This window comes from Monodelphis domestica, chromosome 1 (genome assembly GCF_027887165.1).
Source record: "Monodelphis domestica isolate mMonDom1 chromosome 1, mMonDom1.pri, whole genome shotgun sequence".
Lineage (NCBI taxonomy): Eukaryota > Metazoa > Chordata > Mammalia > Didelphimorphia > Didelphidae > Monodelphis > Monodelphis domestica.
This window is the reverse complement of record NC_077227.1, coordinates 610,396-629,475: the sequence shown is the minus strand read 5'-3', so window position 1 is coordinate 629,475 and position 19,080 is coordinate 610,396. Positions and strand designations below refer to the sequence as shown.

The 19,080-nt window shown below is 47.7% G+C and overlaps 1 protein-coding gene across 10 annotated transcripts in view; it reads right to left on the bottom strand.

Moving 5' to 3' along the window:
• The window catches only part of LOC100619527 (zinc finger protein OZF-like), a 73,768-nt gene that overhangs the window by 37,087 nt on the left and 17,601 nt on the right, over positions 1-19,080 (bottom strand). For 5 of the 10 annotated variants that reach the window (XM_056794582.1, XM_056794576.1, XM_056794588.1 and 2 more), the window contains 2 exons: positions 15,350-15,447; positions 9,227-13,471 (listed from right to left, as the gene is read on the bottom strand). In XM_056794582.1, coding sequence (XP_056650560.1) covers positions 11,871-13,471; positions 15,350-15,395 — 1,647 coding nt within the window. In that variant the 5' untranslated portion in view covers positions 15,396-15,447 and the 3' untranslated portion in view covers positions 9,227-11,870. Of the gene's footprint in view, positions 1-44; positions 13,472-15,349; positions 15,448-19,080 lie in introns of those variants that run through there. The other 5 variants (XM_056794608.1, XM_056794622.1, XM_056794595.1 and 2 more) reach the window with 5 other exon arrangements.

Genomic DNA, 19,080 nt, shown 5'->3' with positions numbered 1-19,080 from the left:
GTTCTGCTGGATCCCAGCCTGGCCGGGGGAGGGGCTGCACTCACCTGGGAGGGGGGCCTCGGGGTCCCGGGGGCCATTCCTCTGGCTGCGGGCTCTCTGCGGGGCCACCCTGGGGTCCTTCCGGGGGTGGCAGCCCCGAGGCCGGGAGACTTCCTCCGGGTGCGCCTGGGGGGCGGGCTCAGGAGGGCTCCCAGGCCCTCCCGCATCCCGTCACTGCACCCCCAGCTGCCTCCGGAGTCCGGGGCTGGCGGCCCCTTCTCTCTCCCCTGCGGAAGGGCAAAGCCCCGCCATGGCTCCGGGTGCAGTCAGAGGCCTGAAGCGGGCCCTTCCCAGTTTGTCCCTTTTCTATACTCAGAAACCGAGCCCTACAGAGACAGCCGCCGCCGCCCCCGCCCCCGCCCCGCCCCCAGCATTCACCCCCGGCTCCGGGCTCCAGTCCCGCCTCTCAGCTCAAAAACCCGGAACGGGCCCACCCGGGTCTGCCCCAGGAATTTGGGAAGAGAAAGCCTCAGCGGCACTGCAGGGAGCCCCGACGCCGCCCCTCCCCCCTCCCCCAACAAAGGTCCAAGAAGCACAGCTGTGCACCTTCCAACAGCTGAGCCCACCCGCAGGAGGTGCCCAGCAAGCCCGGAGGCGGCCACCGGGAGGAGGGGCCAAGACTAGGGAGGAATCAGGGAACCGGCATTCTGGGAAATGGAGTCCTGCCCAGGGGAGAGTCAAGACTTCTATGATGTCATGACAGGGCATTCTGGGAAATGAAGTCGTCCTGCCGGGGCTCCTGGCTGTAGAGGCTTAGTGGGGGAGGGATGTAAAGGAATTGTTCCCCACCCTGGGGGGCTGCAGCCTTCTCCTCCCAACCCCACTTGCCCTTCCTGACCTGCCAGCTGCTTCTTTAGGCTGGAAGCTGCCTAAGGCAAGAGCCTGGCACACAGTAGGTGCCTAATTAGTGTCTACTGACTGACTGACTGACTGACTGACCAATCCATGAATCTCTGCTCCCCAGGGCCGGGGGATATAGTGCTAGGATCCCCCCTTCTGACAGAGAAGGAAACTGCAGAAAGCAGCAGCTGACAGCCCAGGCCCCCCTCCCAGATTCCCCTCCTCCAGGGATCTCTCTGAACATCCTGCTGCTCCTGCTTTGGGAGGACCCCAGGGGCTCCCTCAAAGGAGGGGCCTGTCCTCTCCCCAGGGGGAAGAATGGGGTGACTCGGGGGCTGCCCTCTTGGGCCTGGAATCAAACGTGGCCTCAGACACTGCCCTGCAGGGGGAAGCCTGGCCAAGGCCCTCCCCAGCCTTTGCCTCAGTTTCCCCACTGTGGAATCCAGAGAATCAGAGGCTGAGCCCAGGGGCTGTGGGGAAGCTGGTCCAGAGAGGATCTGGGGGGAAACAGCTGCTTCCTCGGGGTCTCCTGGGCTCTGGGCCAGCTGAGGAGGGTCTCCTTCAGTCCCTCCCCCAGTCCACAAGGCCCAGAGACCCTTTAGAGGGCTGGGGAAGGCCTAGGAACCCCCTCCTGCCCTTTGGGAAGCCACAGAAGGCAGCAGCAGCCCCTGAGCCCAGGCTCTGAGCCCTGATGGACAGAGGACAGTCTGGGGGTGTCTGTGTGTCTCAGGGCGGCTGGGCTCAGGCTGCTCAGGCCTGGCTGCTTCTCCCCTCCTTTGGGGCTTTCTGGGCAGAGGCTGGGCGGCTTTGCCTCTCCTCCTGCAGCCCACTGGACAGGGGAGGAAACTGAGGCAAGCACCAGGGTCCTGCAGGGGGAGATCTCAGGCCTCCCTGACTCCAGGCCCTGAGCTCTAGCAGGCCCTGAGGGGCTAAAGGCCCTGGGAGGGCTTCTCTCCCTGGAGGATTCTTCCCTTGCTGGCCTCAGGCCGGGGCTGCTGCTCTGAATTCCTCTCTGCTGTCTCTGGGGCTCAGGAGGGGAGAATACACAGGCCTGGGCTGGGCGTGGCCTGCCCTCCCCTGGGATGGGGGCGTTGGGGGCCCCCCAGGCCCTTCCCTGGACTCCAGCCTCTTCTTCCAGGCTTTGGGCCTGTCCAGGCTGAGCTGGGAGGCAGCCCTAAAGGGAGGCCCAGAGGGGGAGGCAGCAGGGGGGGTCCAGCACCCTGGGGGGGCCCTCCGAGGCCTGCCAGGCCCCAGGAGGACCTCTTTCCTGCAGGCACCCCCCAGAAGCCTGGCTCTGCCCCTCCCCCAGCTCCCCCCTGGGTCTCCGAGGCCATCCCAGCTGGGTTTCCCAGCCCGGACCTCCCCGACGAGCCCCGACTCCCCCGCCCCGCCACGGCCACTGGGAAGAAAAAGGGCTTTTTGTGAGCCTCGAAGGCCCTGCTGGGAGTCCCGCAGGGATTCCGCCATTGTGGAGCGCGATCTGGAGTGACGACGCTCAACGGGCTCGGAGAGCCTCCACAGGCTTCGGGCAGCGACGCCACTCCGGGCTCTGCATCCCGGGCGAGGAAAAGGACGCATCCGGGGACAAAGCGCTCCGCTGCGGCTCGGAGTGGGGGTGAGAGGCCGGGCGGGAGGGTGTCTGCCCCTACGGGGGCCTGGAGGGGTCCGTCGGGCTCTCCTGGAGAGGGGATGCTGGGAGGAAGGACGAGCGGGAGGAATTCTGGGAAACCTGCCACGCCTGAGCCGGCCTGATGCAGTGTGACGGGAGCAGAACCCGCAGAACGTCCGCCACAGCCTCGATACCGTCCCGGGGAGGACCAGGGCCATGATGGAGCTGTTTGGGGCACTGCAATGGGCCAAACCATCGCACAGGAGTCGGGACGGAAAGGGCCGCCTGCTCGGAGAAGGGCCGGTGGAGGCCGAGGATCCTCCGCGTCACTCGCGTTCTTCCCGTTTCCTCCACAAGGGGGCGGAGGAGGGAAAGGATTCAGGGCTCCGCATTCTTTTTCAGAGTTCTGGAGCTGGAGTCGGGAAGACCCGAGTTCCAACCTCAGATGCTTCCTGGCTGTGTGACCCTGGACAAGTCATTGAATGTATGCTTGCCTCAGTTTCCCCTCCTATGAAATGGGAATACCTCCGTCCCAGGGTTCTGGGGAGAGCCAATGAAATGATCATTGGACATCCCTTGGCACAATAACTGGCACATGATTAGTGCTGTATAAATGCTAGCGATTATTATCAATATGATCACGATTAATGCTGGGGAATTAGCAGCGAGCACCCATGCAGTGGGAGAATGGAGAGGCTAAGGAACCATTTTCTTCAACTGTGAAAGAAAAATACTGAGGGATAACATCATGTGGGGCAGTGAGGGGGATCAATGGTTAGAAAGCCTGGCCTGCAAAAAAGGAGGTCCTGGGTTCAAATCTAGACTCAGACTGCCTTGCTGTGTGACCCTGGGCAAGTCACTTCACCACAATTGCCTCTCCCTTACTGCTCTTAGGTCTTGGATCGGATGCTCGGTAGTGATTTTAAGACAGAAATAAGGCGATCAACAATGTCTAAATTATAAAGGGTGTTGGCCCCACGTGCTCTTGTGTGTACAACTCGCGGGGCACCTTCCGCCCTCTGGTCAGAGCTGGTCTGGGCGTTTCCGTGTCAGGGAAGGAGAATGTGGAACATAAAACAACGAGGTGTTTCTTGTCCCCTCCAGATAGGGAGTGCCACCAAGATGAGCATCCCAATAAGGAGAGGGATCGCCGCCTCCCCACAGTATCACCTTCCTGGATATCGAAGAACCTCTGGGAGCGGCTCTGGCCTTCGGGGTGCCTTTCTTCTCTGCGTTGCCAGCTCTGATTCTTGGGGTGTTTGTGAAGATCCCCCCTAGTGAAAGCCAATAACCGGCCCTCAGCTACACTCTCCTCGTCTTCCTCACCTTGCTTCCTCTGCTCCTGGCTCTTCCTTGGTGGCCCCACTGCAGCCACCCGCCTCCTCCAAGACGCGACATTTGGGCTTGTGTTCCCTGGGGCTGTTTCTTCCGCTTTAGCCCAAAGCCTTGTGGTCATTGTGGCCTGTGAGGCTGCAGCCCCAGGGAGCAGGAGTAAGAGATGGCTACCGCCCGGAGCTCCCAGCAGTGCTGTGCTCCTTTGCTCTGGGGTCCGAGTGACTCTCTGTCCCGACACAGACACACATTCCCAACCTGATGAGATCCTCATTGCATGTGATGAGGGCTCCGTCCTGGGTTTCTACCGCGTCTTGGGCTACGTTGGACTCTCAGCCCTGGGGAGCTTCACGGTGGCTTTCCTGGCAGGAGCCGGCCCGACACCATCAATGAAGCCAGGTTCATTCGTTTCTGCCCTGTGTGGGCCTCCTTCCTGCCCACCTACCAGAGCACCAAGGGCAAAGCCGTGGTGGTGGGGGAGATCTTCTCCATCCTGGCCTCCGGTGCTGGCTTACTGGGCTGCATCTTCATTCCCAAGTGTTGGGTGATCTTGCTGAGGCCAGATGGGAACACCCAGAAGTGCGGGAAGAATGTCAGAGCGCCAGAGGGGAAAGGCCAAGCCTGTGAGTTTCTCATCCAGCACAAGGCATATTTCAGCAAAGCTTGCCAGAGGGGCCATCTACCCTTAGTAATGGCATGGCCTGAGGTCACGAATGCCTCCATAATGCCAAATGTGCCAAAAATAACTGGCCAAAGGAGCCAAGCAGTAGGAGGAAGAGGCATTCCTGACCATCTTAAGGGAATTATGGGATTTGTTATGGTTCGTTCCCATAACAAACACTGGGGCATCCGCAGAAGGGGCAGGCATAAGGACCCACTCTTCACGTAAGCCCGGACATTTTCCATGATGCTAAGATAGACTCAGTCCCAGCAGCTCCCCATTTATTATTTGTGGGATCCCTCTCCTGGAATATGGCAAGGATGTTTCCATCGGTCAGCCACTTTCCACTCTCAGCCTTGATTGTGCCCTTGCACCTGCCATAGATGAACTATTTGAACATAATGTGGTTGACTTTCATGAAGGCATCATTGATGGCCTCAATGTCTATTGCTGTGGTGTTGAAAGCATCCAAACTAGCCAAATCCATTGCTGATGACCTTCACCGTCATGTCTCAGCAATGTGACTACAACAGTGGCTCATGGCACTGAGCTTGGAGGAAGAGCAGAGCGCCAGTGATTTCTGGATAAAAGGAGAGCAATACATACTTGTAGTTTCCTCAATGCCGATTCATCCTGGTTAGGAAGCCGGCCCTAGCCTCCTGCCTGGAATCCTGGCTTCAGTGTCCCCATGACTCCAACTCCTTGGAAGTTCAATGGTGATGACCCCTTGAACGTTAAACTGGGAAGAACAAATGAGACAAAAAAGAAATAGAAACACCCCTGGACAATTTCTCAAAGCCATGGGATAAAAGGAGAGGGAAGAGGGAAACTTTCTTCTTTCCATTTCAATTCCCGGCTCCTTCAATGGGGATGAATTACAACTGATCTTCGTCCTCTGGAAATAATGGGAAAGATACTGACTCTCTCAGTTTGGCATGGAGGCAGCTGGGTGGCTTAGTGGATGGAGAGCCAAGCTTAGAGATGGGAGGTCCTAGGTCCAAATCTGGCCTAAGACACTTCCTAGCTCATTGCCTAGCCCTTACCACATTGTGGCCTTGGAACCAATACACAATCTTAATTCCAAGACAGAAGGTAAGGGTTTAAATTAAAAAATAAAAAACAAAAATGACAAAGCATGCTCTGGCTACTCAGCCAGTCAAAGGAGGCCACTTCCACTTGTATCAGGGGAGAATTCAGGATGCAGGGTGCCTCCATGTTAGGTGGTTTCTATCAAATCCGCTTCTTGGACTCATTAGGACCCATCACCTTTTAGGAGAAAGCACAAAGATCTCTCAATAAAGGCCAATATTCCCGTCCCAGGCAGCTGGGATCAAAGGGTCTCCATGGCCACCACTTCTTACTACAAGGCTCTGAGCTCTAGCATTCCTTCAGGGCAGTTTCCAGGGAGAGAGAACTTAGGGCCGTCTCCCAGGTGGGAAAGCTGCATCCCAGGGCGGCCTCCATGCTCATTACCAGAGAAGGAAAAAGGGTCAAAACTTGTCTTTGTCATAATACATGAATTTTCATAGCTCTCAACAAGAGTGCTGTGGCCATTCTACTCAAAGCCTCTCTCGAACCCGCAAGAGCCTGTTCTTTCTTTTCCCATTCTTCTGTCTCTATTTCTGTTTTTCTTCTTATACAGAGCTGGCCTCCTTATAAGCTGACTCTCTGTGTGGGTTCTGCCCCAACACCTGGCCCTCACATTCCAGTCTTTCTTCACCCGACAAGTAAAAATTGCTCACTTTATCTTCTGCAACCCTCCCCCCCTGGGCGGAGGAATTCTTCCCCTCTCATGGCTCCTGATTGTTTGAAGTGATCTCTCATCTCTCAGGCCCGCATCCTGGGGAATGAGTCCTGCTCCTCGGGGAGAGATTCTGGTCCTTCTCGTCCACCCTGTCTGTGGCAAGGCCTGAGGGTCTGAGGAAGCGTCTCCTAATCACGCATTCAGCAGGTACAGACGTCTTGGGGTGTTCAAAGGAGGGGCTGAATAATGAGCTCCTCAAAAGATTTGTTCAACTGCCTGAGCAAGATCGGGGTCTCTGGTCATTCCAGAGGGCCGCTGACCTCCCTGTGACTTCATATGGGTGACGCCTGTCTGACCGATAAACTGGCACAATCAATGAACGGAGACTTCTGACCCCAAATCCATCTCGACATTCCAGTATAAGAGCAGGAAGCCCCTGAGGCCGTGTGCGCAGCCCTGTTGGCCCCACTTCTCAGCCCAGCAGATCCCTCCCAGCTCCTGCCTTCCTCTACTCTTCCCTGAATATCAGTTTGAATGAAAAAGGAGGCCCCTACAGTGTCTGCTTCCTCTACTGTCTTTCCTAGGTCACGTGTGCTCCAAGCAGGAATCCTCACAGCAAAGCCAGCATTTCCACAGGACTGAAGGCTCACACAGCGTCTTACATTCTCTCACAGAATCCACCCCCAACCCTGAGAGGCAGCTGCTCTCAACACCCCATTGTAGACAGGGAAGACCAGAGAGAAGCAGGTTAAGTGACTGGCCCAGGGCCACTGAGATGGTCATGGTGAAGCCCTGAGCATGGTACCTGGAACCCAGGAAGCCTTCTCTAAATGTTTGCTCAGCTTGGAGATGGAGTCCAACCCCCTCCTTGGTCTGGAAGAGATGTGAACCCCTCTGAAGGTGGGGGAGTGGAGGAAGGACCTACCTGGGGAGGAGGAACAGTGTAGAGGGAGGGGGCAGCTCCCTGAGGATAGGGGCAAAGGGGGCCTGCGGATGCACTCAGAGGAGCTCCAGGGTAGGGGAGAGAGTGGGACACATGGCAGGGGCTGAGGGGAGAAAGGGCAAGGACAGGGAGTCTGGTGAGGGGACCATGAGGAAAGGTATCAGGGAGAGGGCCAGCAGGTCACCCCAAACCCTCCCCTCCTCTGGCTCAGCCCCTGACCCCAGGCTGCTGGTCACTGCCTTGGAGTCTGCTCCTTCCTGGTCCTGAGCAGCCCTGCCCAGCTTGGCCCTCTGTCTACACCCTCCTTTTAGAGCCCAACTTCATTCTACCTCTCTTCTCTCCCGGTTTCAGGAAGCATTTTTGTATGTTTTATTCCACAGGAAAGAAATCATCACAGCCAGCATTTCTAGGGCCCTCAGGGATTCATCACTAGCACCTTGCTGGGTAGATGCACAAATGGGGAAAGTGAGGCAAAGATGAAATGACTCTTCCAAGGTCACATAGCCACCAAGTATCTCAGGGGCGATTCCAACTTGGATCTTGATTCAATCCGTGTTTCCCTTCTAGGGGTTTAGATGCAGTCCCTGAGGACTCCAATTCACTCTTCCTAGTGCAGCAGGGGTTAACCCTGGAAGGGATGTTGGATGTCACCTGGGCTGACTCCTGTGTTTCACAGAACACACTGAGGCCCCAGAAGAGACAGACATGTGTCAGAGGCAGAATCTGAACCCAGGGCCTCTGAAAGAATCCCTCATGGGGAAAAGCAGGGAGGGGAATGCCTGGCCTTCAGGATGACCAGCCACCTCCTTTCCTCCCTCAACAGAGGACCTCAGAGGGGATCTAGGATGAGCCACTTCCTGTGTAACTGTGTCTGAGGATCCCACCCAGGAGGCTGGACTGGGAGGGCTGAGAGAGGAGGGAAAGAGGAGGCAGAGGGGAGAGGATGGGGAAGGGGTCTGGACCTTTTCTGCCTAGAAATCACTGAGGAGATTCTTCCTCATGCCCAGGCCAGAGCTAAGGAAAATACAAACAGCACAGCTACATCCATCCCAAAGTAAGACATTCCCTGTGCTCAGCAGCTGAGCTTCCACAGATGAGAGGTATAGAGGGAGCTTTGGGTGGGAAAAGTTCTTGGTCAAGAGATGGGGGGGGAGGGGGAAGTGCCTGAAGGCAGAGACTGACATCCCTCATCAGGACCAGGAACAAGGTGGTTTGTTCTTAGTTGTGAGCTGATCTGGAGAAAAGAGAGAAAGGGCTGGAGGGCAAAGGAAGCCCAAACCAGTACTGGGCTGGGGAGGATGGGTGGCAGAAAGGTCCTGAGAGTGGTGAATGAAGTGATGGTTCCTGAGGCTTTCCTGCACCAGTGACTTCGGAGATGTGGACACTAGGGAGCCCTGCAGAGTCTCAGGAAGCCAAGGCTGTGGGCAGGACTTCCCTGTAGTTACTTGTCTTCCTAGGTTTGATTAATTTAAGAGAAGACACTTTGCCCTCTGTCTAAAATCCATGGGGGGGGGGGGGGGGAGGAAAGAGGGAGAGACACAAAGACAGACAGAAGGACAAGAGACAGAGAGAGAGACCAGAGGCAGAAAAAGAGAGATAAAGAAAAGAAACGGAAAAACAAGAAACAGAAGAGAGAAAAACAAACGAGAGAGATAAAGACCAGAAATAAAGACAGAGGAGAGAGATAAAGACAAGAAAGAGATAAAGATCAGAAATGGAGAGATAAAGGGAGGAGAGAGTTAGCTCTTAATAATTGGAAATTCTGAATACAAGTTTCAGCATGGACTGAGGCAACTAGATCCCCTGCTATTTGGAATAGAAACAGGGTGTTAGGGAGGCAGTTAGGAGGTTCAGAGGTTTGAGTCAGGCTTACAGGTGGGAAGTCCTGGGTTCAAATCTGTTTTCAGAAACTTCCCAGCTGGATCATCCTGGGCAAGGTACTGAAATTCCATTGTCTAACCCTAATTCTTCTTTTCCCTTGCAATCACTATATAGGATTGATTCTAAAATGGAAAGCAAGTGTTTTGAAAACAAAATAAACACAAACAAATCAAGATGTTAGGTAAAATTACCTCGGTTAACTAACTTTTTAGTCTAACAAAAATATGATAATTCCTTGTATTGGGAAATATTTGGGACCAAATCACAAAGGAAAGGACCATGTGCCTCTCATCTTCTAGTAACGCAATTCTGTAACATCTGCCCAATTTGGGTTATATGTCCTAAATAGACTTTCAAACTTTTTCATCACCACCATAGGTGCCTCCAAAGGCAGGAGTTTTTTCAATGAATCTCTCAAATCTTGTGGAGAAAAAAGTGTAAGATGTCTAGTATTGACTAATGATCTCATTAATAATAAATGAGAACATCCCTGGGGGAAAGGACTGTATTGGACTTGTCTGTGGTTCCTGGTGCTTAGCTTGTTGTTTTCGGGAGGGGGTAAGCACAATGTTGGGGTGTGGTGGGGAAGGGGGAGGAGAGGTAGTGAGAGAGGTCCAGGGGGAGGAGGGGTTGGGCAGGGAAAGGAGAGAAAGAGAGGGAGAAGTTGGTTAAAGTGGAGGTTGGTCAGGGAGGGGGAGAAACTGGAGAAAGGGGAGAAGGGGAGACTAAGTGGCAGGAGTGGGAGGCTGGGCCGTGGGGAGGGAAAAGCTGGGCAAGGAATGGCACAGGCTGGGCATGGCAAGAGCAAGGGTAGATAGTACATGAGTTAGCCAGTAAGGGGAGGCAAAGAGATGGTACCAAAGGTGGGCTGCCAGGTGAGAGGGGCATGTCGGGGGTGGTAGGGGTGGTGCCGAAGGCGTCAGGATGGCTTGGATCTCGAGATGGAGTAGCCTCTTGTCAGGTGAGAAGCCAGGGGGGTCAGTTTTTTCAGATTTAACCAAGAGGTTATTGCTAGTACTCGGCTTGGTTGAACCATCAAGGTGATATGCCCAGAGCCACAAGTTGGAATATCCTCTGGAATCCTTGCTGCCAATGATTGCTTTCAATTCTTTTAGAATTTTAAAGTCAGAAGAGTCAAAGAGGGGCCTGGTAAAAGGCTTCAGTGTCCAGACTTTGCACAGCCTCTGTTTCCTTCCTTGACATCCAGTGCTTCTTGGGAAATCCTGGTTCATCCCAACTTCTTAGTAATTTATACAATGGCAAGTCCTGGGGAATATTACTTGACTTCTTCATAGCAATATCCCCCATAATATAAGAAGGACTTAGTAGATTATCTGGTCAGAAGTTACTGCTTTTGTTCCCCAAATTGAGAAAAAAAAACTTGTCTTTCTTCACTATATGTTTGGGGTACCTGCTATGGCTGTTGCTGCTTAGGAAAAGAAACCCTAATTTAGGAGAGGGGGGAGTTAAGTTATGGACCCGGCAGTAGCTATGTGGTCCTGGGCCTAGGGTTCAGCAAGGAGCTCTACAAAATCCAATAATTTAATAGCCAAAACATTTGAATACTTAAATTAAAAATGTAGACACAACTTCCTTTAAGTTTATTTTAAAAGACAACAAAGTTGGACGTTGGTGTTAGGGCTAAATAAGAAATGAATGCAAGGCATTAACTTTTGAAATGATGGATTACAGAACTGGTATATCCAATTAATTAATTTTATGTATTTTATTGATTATATTTAATTTTATTAATTTTTCTTTTATTTAATTTTATGTTTAATTTTTTAAATTTTATTTTGCCTTGTTTATTTATTTTTAACTTGCCTATATTTTTGTTGTTAGCCCGTAGGAGGCGATGTGCTGGCCTGTGGACTCCTTGACCAGGGAGTAGGGTCTCTGAGGACTAGGGGCAGTGATGGGGAGAAAATCTTGTACTGGGGATGACAGTGTAAGCATGAGCAGTGGCCTTGTGGCTTCCCCTTTTGTCTTGGGGCCTCAAAAAAGAGGGATGGAAAGGAAAGAGAGATATGTTACTTTCGTGGTTGCTCCATTTAGCTTGCTATTCTGTGGCCACCATTAGGGCCCCATAGCCATGCTCACAGGGAAGTCTAGCTAGCAACAAAACCAGAAAAGAGCAAAATCCACTCTTGCCTCAGTTTATCAAACATTTTCTTTGCCTACTAATTCCATCACAGCATGTCTCAGGAGGCAACTGTGACTTCCGGTTTTGCCAGGACCACTCAGAGGGGCGGTCCTAGGGGGCAGTACCAGGGGAAATCCCCCTGCCCCATGACTCGACGCCATTGCTGCCTTTTTCCTGCTGGGATTCTATTCTTGTGCACCAATACACTCAATGATTTTCTTCACAGGATCAGAATTTAATGTCTTAATCCATAATAAAAAAATGGGGGGGGGGTTTGGCCACATTAAAAAAATGAATTAAAGGTGTATATTTATGTATATATTAAAAGTTGCGGGGGCAGCTGGGTAGCTCAGTGGATTGAGAGCTAGCCCTAGAGACGGGAGGTCCTAGGTTCAAATCTGGCCTCAGACACTTCCCAGCTGTGTGACCCTGGGCAAGTCACTTGACCCCCATTGCCTAGCCCTTACCACTCTTCTGCCTTGGAGCCAATACACAGTATTGACTCTAAGACAGAAGGTAAGGGTTTAAAAAAAAAAAAAGTTGCTTGTGGAGGGGAATTTATCTACTCTTCTTGTCACCCTTCTAAAGGGCACCTAATGATTACTAATTTGTTGCAGGAAGTTGCCAATCAAAAATAACTAATATTAATTAATGTATACTAGAGGATAATGCATGATTTTATCCCATACAATAAGGTTTTTCTCTGGTGTGGATACTCTGATGTTTAGCAACAGATTCCTTCCATGTAAAAGCCTTTCCACACTGATTACATTCATAAGGTTTCTCTCCAGTATGGATTCTCTGATGTGTAGCAAGAGAGCCCCTCTCTGTGAAAGCCTTTGCACATTGTTTACATTCATAAGGTTTCTCTCCTGTGTGGACTGTCTGATGTCTGGCAAGATGGCCCCTCTCTGTGAAAGCTTTTCCACATTGTTTACATTCATAAGGTTTCTCTCCAGTGTGGATTCTCTGATGTGCAGCAAGAGAGCTCCTCTCTGTGAAAGCCTTTCCACATTGATTACATTCATAAGGTTTCTCTCCTGTGTGGATTGTCTGATGTGCAAAAAGATTGCCCCTCTCTGTGAAAGTCTTTGCACATTGTGTACACTCATAAGGTTTCTCTCCTGTGTGAATTGTCTGATGTCTGGCAAGATGGCCCCTCTGTGTGAAAGCCTTTCCACATTGATTACATTCATAAGGTTTCTCTCTAGTGTGGATTCTCTGATGTGCAGCAAGGTGGCCACTCCCTGTAAAAGCTTTTCCACACTGTTTACATTCATAAGGTTTATCTCGAGTGTGGAACCTCTGATGTGCAACAAGATGGGCCCTCTGTGTAAAAGCCTTTGCACATTGCTTACATTCATAAGGTTTCTCCCCAGTGTGGATTCTCTGATGTGCAGCAAGACTGTCACTCTGTGTAAAACCCTTTCCACATTGTTTACATTCATAAGGTTTCTCTCCAGTATGGATTCTCTGGTGTTTAGCAAGATTGCTCCTCACTGTGAAAGCTTTTCCGCAGTGTTCACATTCATAAGGTTTCTCTCCTGTGTGGATTCTCTGATGTATATCAAGATTGCCCCTACGTGTGAAAGCCTTTCCACAGTGTTTACATTCATAAGGTTTCTCTCCAGAGTGGATTCTCTGATGTTTAGCAAGATTGCTCTTCATTGTGAAAGCCTTTCCACAGTGTTTGCATTCATAAGGTTTCTCTCCAGTGTGGACAGTCTGATGTGCAGCAAGATGGCCTCTCCGTTTAAATGCCTTTCCACAGTGTTTACATTCATAAGGTTTCTCTCTAGTGTGGATTCTCTGATGTGCGGCAAGTTCAGAGTTCTGATTCAAAGGTCTCCCACCTTTATCACTTACTGAAACTATCTCAACATGTTTAATTTTTGGATGTCTAATGAGGTTTAAACTCCAGCCAAAGGCCATTCCTCCTAGGTTACCTTGATACGTAGGCATTTCCAGTTCCTTGGGTGACTGAACAAGTTCTACTTCTTCAGGAAAGCTTTTCCTATATTCGCTATCCTGACAACAGTCATTTCCTAAGGTCAATTTCATGTACTGATTTAGGGCTGAATATTGGCTGAATTTCTCAACAGTTTCATCAAATTCATTGTCACTCTTTGGATTTTTATTTACCTTGATATTAGGGGCACAGATTTCTCTCAAAATAAAGTCATGGAGCTCCTTAGTCATGCATCTTTTGGGGCCAGATCCTTTCACAAAAAGGCTCAGCTTTGTAGACATCTCCTTCACTTCAAAATTATTCTCTGCCTCTGAAGAAAAGAAATAATAATATAAGCAAAGAAGGAAGGAGGGCAAACACACACAGAGAAATGTAGTTCTTTCCTCTGATGGCAGCAAGTAAACTGATTTTTATTCTATTTTCCCAGGCAAAAAGGAGCTTTTAGAAGAACTAGTCTTTGGATACACCATTTGGTCATATCTGCATGATGGATGATTTTAAAAAGACTTTCATATACAATAAAAATGAATGGTCCACAATGGACCAGTGACATAAGCAGGCCCAAGATTCTCCTCATACTTCCCAAATGTCATAAAAATGGAGAAATGACTTGAACAACTTCCTTGCAGCTAGACTAAAACTCAAACTCTATGCATAAGCATGTTTTGTCCACAGTATTACACAATCTTCCTCCATTGCCTTTCTATCTTTCCTAAAAAGTCACTCGTCCCTCATTCTTCTAATTTTGTGAATCTTGGGTAACCTTCCAGATATTCTGTTCTCATCATTTTGGATGCACTATCACATGGTCATTCTTGATAAATGTTGTATGGTAAGCAGAGAAACAACTTTACTCTTTTTTAACTCTTAGGCAGTAATTTTCAAAGAGGAATAGAAGTTTTCTTCTTTTCTCTATAGCTGCAAAGATTGCATGCCATTAAGGGCCAACATACTAAAGATTCATCTTTTTTTACAATCTACCATAAATTATGTCTCATGCCATATTCATTGAAGGGTTTCAGTAATGATGAATTATGAAGGTGTTAAAATGTATTCAAAAGCTGATGCCAATGAACAAAGTGTTCCTGGATCAGACTTGTCTGGATATATTATTAATATTTCACATGGTTGATTTTACTGGATCCTCTAATTTGGTCAAAAGACTTGGCTTGGATTAAAACTTTAAATTTCTATTACCATTCTAGTAGCTGTGCCTGGAGTTGTGAAAGGCTCAGACAGACTGAAAGAAATCACAATAGTTCACCTTTAACATCTGAATTAGTGTTGACCAGGATTCTGGGAAGAGAGAAGTTTTACACTGGTCAGGAAGGACATTCAAATTACATTTCCCTTGGCACTTGGCTGAACAATTGTGTTACTACCTCTTTCATCATTTTTGTAATTGGACTTGTAATATTATGTAGAACCTTTTGCCTTTTCCTATGTTTGAAGGATATCCTGCAACCCCCAATGATGTAAAATGATGTAATAAACAGATCAGAGACAAACTCACTCACTCTCTCTGACTTGCCACTCTGACACCACACTGCATCTTTCTCCATGTCCTTTGTCTGTCATATACTCTATGCATATCCACTCTTTTTAAAAATTTTATTTAATTAGATGGTTTAGAATAATTTTCCATGGTTACAAGACTCATGTTTCTTCCTTCCCCTCCCCTTACCCCCCTCCCTTATCTGACATGTAATTCCACCGGGTTTAACATGTGCCATTGATCAAGATCCATTTCCTTATTATTAATATTTGTACTAGGATGATCTTTTAGAGTCTACTTTCCCATTCATAGCCCCATTGACCCATGTGATCAAGCAGTTATTTTTCTTGTGTTTCTTTTCCCACACTTCTTCCTCTGGATGTGGATTGCGTTCTTTCTCATATGTCCCTCAGAATTGCTCTGGATCATTGCATTGCTACTAGTAGAGAAGTTGATTTTACTATGTCTCCACTCTTAAACCCCTTCTCATTTGTTTCCCCAGTTTTTGGCTTCCTTCCCTAGGTGATTAGAATCCACATAAGATTTTTGGAGAGGCTGGACCTCTTTAACCACCTTTCAGGAAATGAAAAGCATGATTTAGTATTGGTCTGCCAGTCCCCAAGTCATTCTTCACCACAGATAAAAAGTCTTTTTGAATAACTGCCTTTATACACCTGCTTTCAACTCACTCACCTGCACAGCAGCTCCTTGGGCCTTTTCGATCTAGTAGCCATGCCATACATTCCCTTGCTGAAAACAGGAGATAAAATTTTCTCTAGGAACTGGAAGCCCTGGGCATAAGGAGAAAGGGATCATGAGAGAAAAATAAAAAATAGGGTCCTCTTAAAGGAAAGGGGGCATGCAAGTAAGGCCTACAGAATGGTTTTTGTTGTATTCACTATTGGAATATTTGCAGGAGGGCAGAGATCATGGAAATAATTTGCAATCAGAAAATTCCATCTTTTTTTACTTCTTGTAATAGAAGGATAGAAACATTCCACAACCTCCATTATATAGAAATTAAAGGTAGATGGTAGTGAAGGGATATGAGATCAGAAAAGTAAATTTAATATAACCTTAGAAAGATGGTACATAGGTACCCCTGGGAAAGTTATTTACCATGTTTGCCTCAGTTGACTCAACTATGAATTGAAGACAATAAGATTATCAAACTCACAGGGATGTTGTGAAATTAATGATAATTATGAACTTTACCCAGCAAAGGGCATAGAGTAGGTATTTTGAAATGCTTGTTCCTTTTCTTTCTATTCCTATTATCTAGCCTGGGATTTGAGGAAAGAATGAAGGAGGAATAAGAATAAACTCACAAGACTAGGCAGAATGTGAGGTATAGTTTTAGACTTCTTTTTAAATGTTATTCCCATATTATTGAAATAACAATTACTTTTACCTTTATTCTCTTTATGTCTACTTGTGTATGTCAAATGTGTTTCTTCTAAACAATATACCACAAGATTCAGGTTTTCAATTCACTTTGTTATCTGCTTCCATTTTATGGGTGAGTTCATCTCATTTACAATTGCAATTATGATTACCATTTCTATATTCCCCTTCATCTTGTTTTCCTCTCTTAATCCTACGCTATCTCCTTTCACTGTCTGTCCAAAAGTTCCCCTTTAATCACCCCTCCCCCATTTCCCTTATATTATTGCCCTCCCTCCACCACCTTTCTTATTCTCCTTCTATTTCTCTATAATAGCAGGAGTCCCCAAACTGAAGCCCCCTGAGACCATTTATCTGGCCCCTACCGCACTTCCAAAAGGGGCACCTTTTCCATTGGTGGTCAGTGAGAGGAGCACTGTATGTGGTGGTGTCACAAAGCGCAAAACACAGCATTGCTCATGTATAGTACTACTTCTAGCGACATAATCCTTTGTGTGTTGCCTTGTTCTGAGTGACGAAAAGGATTATGTGGCTGCACAATGGAAGACATCAGCTTTGATCTGGGGGAGAGGATTCCACACTGTGTATACTGCTGGCACTGATGGGCCTGTGCAAGGTGTGACAGGCCCATCACAGCCAGCGCTGCAGTCTCCACTATCCCAGATAGTGGTACACAGATTTGTTCAGTTTTTTTTTTTTAATAGTCCAGCCCTCCAATGGTCTGAGAGACAATGAACTGGCCCCCTGTGTAAAAAGTTTGGGGACCCCTGCTCTATAAAGTAAGATTCTGTACCTCAATGAGTCTGTCTGTTATTCCCAACAAGAATAAGTTATACTGATTGCCTTTCACCACTTCCATCATCCCCTCCACTATCATAGTTTTTCTGCCCATGTCTCTTTGATATAATTTATCCCATGTTACTTCTCTCTTCTTTTTTCTCTCAGTGCTATCCTCTTTTTTTACCCCCTTGGTTTTGGTTTTTGTTTTGCATATCTCCCTAAACACTTTGGTACCATACCTCTTTCTATCATCATTCCACTAGACATATAAACAATTTGACCTCCTTGAGTCTTGTTAATTTTCTTTCTACCTTTTTATGCTTCACTTGAATTGTATATAGGGACATCAACTTTTCTGTTTTGCTCTGCTCTTTTTATCAGGAATACTTGGACAACCCCTTTGTTATTAAATGATGACTTCTGTCCCTGAAAGAATAGTCAGTCTTGATGGGTGGATGATTCATGGCTGTAAACCCTATTTCCTTACTTTCCAGAATATCATATTTCAAACACTTAGATCCTTTCATATAAAAGCTCCCAGATCTTATGTAATCAACACTGGGGCTCCATATTTGAATTGTTTCTTTCTGACAATGCAATACTTTCTCCTTAGCATGGGATTTCTACAAATTGGTTAAAAAATTCCTGGGAGTTGTCATTTCGGGATTATTGTAGGAGGTGTGAAAAATAGACTCAAATACAGGACTACAATCCCCATGAGCCTTTGCTCCACTTCCCCAGAATGCCTTGTAATCTCACCTGGGCCGAGATCGAGAAGAGATTTAAGCAAAGGCTTTTGAAGGCTCTTGCCTTTTGGACTTCCGTTTTGGAGCAGGCAGGCTCTTCCATGATGTGAGGTTATTTTGTCTAGGCCTCTGGCCTAGGCACATGTTTCTTACTTGTATGTTCTTTAATCTTTAGCCTTTAATAAACCTCTAAAAAAATATAATACTCCTTGCAGAGAGAAACAAATTTCTACCTGCCTCAGTCTCCCTATCTCCCCTAAATTTTAATCTTTACAGAGGTGATCTGTGGATTCTTTCAATCTCTCTTTTAACCTATGACTAAAGAATATTGGCAGTTTTCTTTGATAATTTCTAGTAATATATTAGACTTTTTAAAAAGTCTAATAAACTATTGATTGTCTATTGGATCTATATTCCAGGTTGTTTTTTTCAGTAAGATATTTCATATTTTCTTTTGATTTTGTTTTATTGTTTCTTGATATTTCATGAAGTCATTAGCTTCTATATGCTCAATTCTAATTTAAAAAGAATGATTTCCTTCCATGACCTCTTGATCCTCTTTTTCCATTTGGTCCATTTTACTTCTTCTGCCACTTGACCAATTTTATTTTTTCATGTCTAATTTTCTTTTTGCATTACTTTTATTTCTTTTCCCCATTTTCTTTCCACTTCTCTCATTTGATTTCTCAATTCCTTTTTGAACTCATCTAGTAACTGAGTCCAATTTCCATTATTATTTGAAGATTTGCATATGGAGGCTTTTGTATTCAATCCCCACCTGAATCTGTGCCTTGCTCTTTTTTGCCTCATTAAGTGGAAAGGAAAACTGAATCAAGCTTTGGGCCTTTCTGCCACTCAGGCGGGACAGACAGCAGTGGAATGTTGGAGAGAAGATATTGACAATGATGACAGTTAGAGGGTGGAGGGGCGAGTTGGAGAGTGACAGTTGCTCTGAGGACGCACTCTTTTCTGGCCTGGGACTGGAAGGAGCACTCTCTCCTAGTCTCTGGATAGAAGTACCTCTATTCCTGGATTTTTCCCAACTGTGTACTCTACCTGGATTCCTGTGATTGTGTCATCAAACAAAAGAATTTAAGGGGAACGTTTGAACTTAAGGCCGGTCTTTAGGGAGCTAGTCTGAAGAGACAGGCCCAACCAGCTCATGAGGTCAGAACCTTTTCTACCTTGTGCTATCTACTGCTAAAGACTTTAAACTTAAGAAAGCTAGCATAGATTAGCATGGTCACGAATAAAACAGCCTGAGGCCTGGCCTCAGCTCAAAAGCTGAGAGAGACTCAAACCCAATCTGGGAAAAAGTATAGAAAACCCCTCTTCCCTCTACCCTGGTACCTCCCCAATCCAAACTTGTTATTAAAGTCATCTTAAGTTAAATAACCTGCAGTCAGAAAAGAGAACTATCATTTCAGGGGAACATAGAGGAAGGACCTAAGGACAGCCATTCAACCATAAATAGTCCTTATCGGACCCCTGGTA